At 35.4% G+C, this 3,704-nt stretch overlaps 1 protein-coding gene across 1 annotated transcript in view; it reads left to right on the forward strand.

Annotated features, from left to right (window-relative positions):
• Positions 1-340: 340 nt before the first annotated feature.
• Positions 341-3,704, forward strand: part of LOC104628484 (mucin-5AC-like) — a gene marked incomplete at both ends in the record, with an annotated part of 66,879 nt that continues 63,515 nt past the window's right edge. Inside the window, 4 exons of the mRNA XM_010297092.1 lie at positions 341-564; positions 1,458-1,632; positions 1,814-2,064; positions 3,483-3,666. Coding sequence (XP_010295394.1) covers positions 341-564; positions 1,458-1,632; positions 1,814-2,064; positions 3,483-3,666 — 834 coding nt within the window. The remainder of the gene's footprint in view (positions 565-1,457; positions 1,633-1,813; positions 2,065-3,482; positions 3,667-3,704) is intronic.

Consider the following 3,704-nt stretch of genomic DNA (forward strand, 5'->3'; position numbering starts at 1 on the left):
ACTGCCCAACCACCAGCCCCGTGCCCACCACTAGCCTTACCACCGTTATTACTACACATGCGTCATGCTGCACCAATACTTCTTCCACTCCTTTATCAACACCATGTTTCTGTAAAATTCGGGATGACATTTTTTCACCTGGTTAGTTTACTATTTTTATCAGTTTATATGTCTCATATTTAATGCTTTGTGATATTTTTACAGCATATTTTTTCTAATTTTCTTTTTAATATATTCACAAGCTTTACTCACATATTTTGCCGTTATTTATTGAGTTTTTTAACTGTTTTTTTAATCTTTTATTTTTCTTTGATTTCACTGCATTATCTTTTTTCTTCAGGTGATATTATTTACAACAGAGTGGATATTGTTGGATGTACATTTTACGCCATTTGTGGTCCAACATGCACAGTTGAACGACATACTGTACATTGTAACGGTACTACTCCTGTTACCAGTACTTCCCCTGAATGGTCTTCTGTAACAACATCAGTTCCTCTGCCTACAACTTCCAGAGGAGTTCCTTCTCACGGTTGTGTTTCTGGTACTTACCCTCCCCTACAGGTATATTCTTTCTGTTTTATGTTATCATTTTTGAAATAACATCAATTTCACATTGATACCAAAAAGGAGCAGTCTGTAGTCTTTAAACCTGATATATGTGCAGATTGACAGAATAAGTTTTGCTAGTGATGAGCAGTATATATGATATAAAATTTATATGTGCCTTCTTGATATGTTTTCTTCATACTGAGAAAGCAATCTACAATAATCTTTTCTAATGTCGTTTGTGCTAGTGAAACACTTTCTGATACACTTCATTGCATAAATAACAAATCTTCCTATTGAAATAATAAAGGAAGTTTCATTGTGCAGTTTGTTTCTTGACTAAACAGAAAAATTTAAGCTACTGTGGAGGCTTGTATCTGTTTCTATTCTCCTGCCCTCTTACCTGTACTTCTGTACATATTCCTTTTCTGTTTTTCTTTTTTTTGTCTTGATAGTCATGGTCTGTGCTGATATTGAAGTACAGTATATATAGGTAGTATGAAAGACATCAGTTCCCTTAACCTAAAACCTATCCCACCCAAACCTTAGAAGAGCTCCTTATGCAGAAGAAATAGATGGAATTAAGGTTCCCACTTCCTTTTGGCATAAAAATTTAATTGTGTAGAATATTGACAACCTTGTCAACCTATTAGTGAAGATTTTCATTTTAGTCTTTGCTTCAGTTTTGGAAAACAAAACATTTTCTGATCCTCCATATCATGGTCAGAATTATGAACACCTCTGGTCACCATTACAATTCATTAGTACCACAAATTGAAGTAACACATATTAATTTTCTTTTGCAACACCACCATTACTGGAAACAATACACCATTAAACTAAAAATATGAGTAAAGTTCATATCTGTTTGCAAACTCCTGTGATAGCAATTTTTATTCATTTTGCAGCCTGGACAGCGATACAAATTATCCAACTGTACAGAACTCATCTGTAAGGGAGACAACAAGGTGGAAGTAATTCCAACGCACTGCCCACCAGTAAAGGAAATTACCTGTGCGAACAAGTATCCAGCAATACTGGTACCTGATGAAAATGGATGCTGTTACCAATATGAGTGTCAATGTAAGCACCAGTAAATTAAGGAATAAACTTTTTTGAAAAAAGCAAAACTTTGCACAGATTATATGGGCATTGTGTTTTCTTATAGTTGCTCTGTAAATTGTAGTATATTCACTTCAGTTTCTAAATTCTTTCTTCTACATTAATTTTCATGTTAATCTTCTAAATATTTTCTCTCTATCAGGTGTGTGCAGTGGATGGGGTGATCCTCATTATATTACTTTTGATGGAACCTACTACACATTCCTTGAAAACTGCACTTATGTCCTGGTGAAACAGATTGTACCTAAATATGACAACTTCCGTGTTTACATTGACAATTATTACTGCAATGCAGAAGATGGACTTTCCTGCCCTAAATCCATTATTATTTTCTACAAATTTGCAGAAGTGGTGCTGACCCGTAAACTCATGAATGGTGTGATGACCAATGTGGTAAAATACTTATTTTTTATTTCTCTATTTTTGCAAAAAAAAATAAGTCCATAGATCTTACTGATTCTCATTTGAAATACAGTCTGTTAGAATAGAGGTTATCATTAGGAAAACAAAAGATCACACCAGCTTCTAAGACAAAATGTCATAAACAGCTTAGCACCATGCAGATATGAATATATTATGTGCATGCATATGTATATACAAGTAATACTAGGAAACAGACTAATACAGCTGATAGAGAAGACAGAAAGAATGCTTACACTGGTGTTTGATTCATGTTTCATGAAAACTAGCACATTGTGCCATTCACTTATGTAAACAAACACATTATGAAGAAACACAAATGCAAATCAGAAGCATTATTCCTCTGCCATGGTGAAGATGGGTATGTATCCCTTATCAGCTGGATGACTAGGAACTGCTTCCTCTGCATAAGGAACTTCAGGCACCAAACAAAGCCATGGTATGATTCTCCCTCCGATTCTCTGCTGCCAAGAGAGATATAGCCAAAGAAAAGGGGTGACTGGGGGTGTCACCTCACCTTCATGATCCTAAACTAGTGCTGGCAAGCCCATGAAAACGAAAAGTCAGTTCCACTGTTACACAGGGGAATTTATTAGTTGATTAGAGAACAGAGAGAGATGTGAGGAAAAGTTTGTCTCAATATGCACTCTCTCCCTGCAAAGCCATGCCAGGTTCTCCTTACCTATGGTCAGAAAGGCATGCTGAAACAATTAGTCCAGTGATTCCCTGTAAAAGAAAACTGCAACTGACAACTCTAATTCTTACTTTATCCCAATTCAATGAGAAGAAAGTTGCAGAATAATTCCTGAGAAAAAGTTATTAAGCAAATATGTCCACCTTCATTAGCTCATGTAAGATACAGGCTGCAAATGGAACATCTTAGATTAACAAATGACTGCTACTTAAAACTGGCACTTCTAGTGACTAGTAGGGACATCTACTTTGTTTTGAATTCAAACAACTCTTCCAATGGCCAAGTAACATGTAGTATAGGTACAGTGTGATTTTGCAGCAAAGTTATTACATAATAATGTCAGGAATATTTCTATAGTTAAAGAAAACTACCATTCATTTTCATATGAAAAATGTTTACAATAAACAAAATTATGAGGGATACAAAGAAAATACTTGGATTTAGAAGGCTGTGCATTAGCACAAAATCTGCACAAATCCAGTACATAGAGGCCACTTCAATTATTATCGCAATGTAGCAATATAGAAATACAAGCTGAGATATTAATGCATATATATGCTATTATTGCGATGCCAATGGGCATTGGATGTGATGGAGTTATGCATGATTAGGAAGATTAGAAAATACATTATTTAAAACAATCAGGCAGAAGCAGTGCTTATTCTGAAGTTGTGTTTTTTTTTAACCCTGCATTCAGATGTACTTCAACCAAAAGGTTGTCAAACCAGGCTTCAAAAAAGATGGCATTTTTTTCTCTACACTTGGCATCAACATGATTGTTGAAATACCAGAGATTGGTGCAACCATCACCTTTAGTGGGCTGATTTTCTCCATAAAACTCCCATACAGCAAATTTGGCAACAACACCGAAGGACAGTGTGGTAAGACAGATGCACTAATTTGAGGTGGGACTCTTTCC

Source organism: Phaethon lepturus, unplaced genomic scaffold (genome assembly GCF_000687285.1).
Source record: "Phaethon lepturus isolate BGI_N335 unplaced genomic scaffold, ASM68728v1 scaffold1011, whole genome shotgun sequence".
Lineage (NCBI taxonomy): Eukaryota > Metazoa > Chordata > Aves > Phaethontiformes > Phaethontidae > Phaethon > Phaethon lepturus.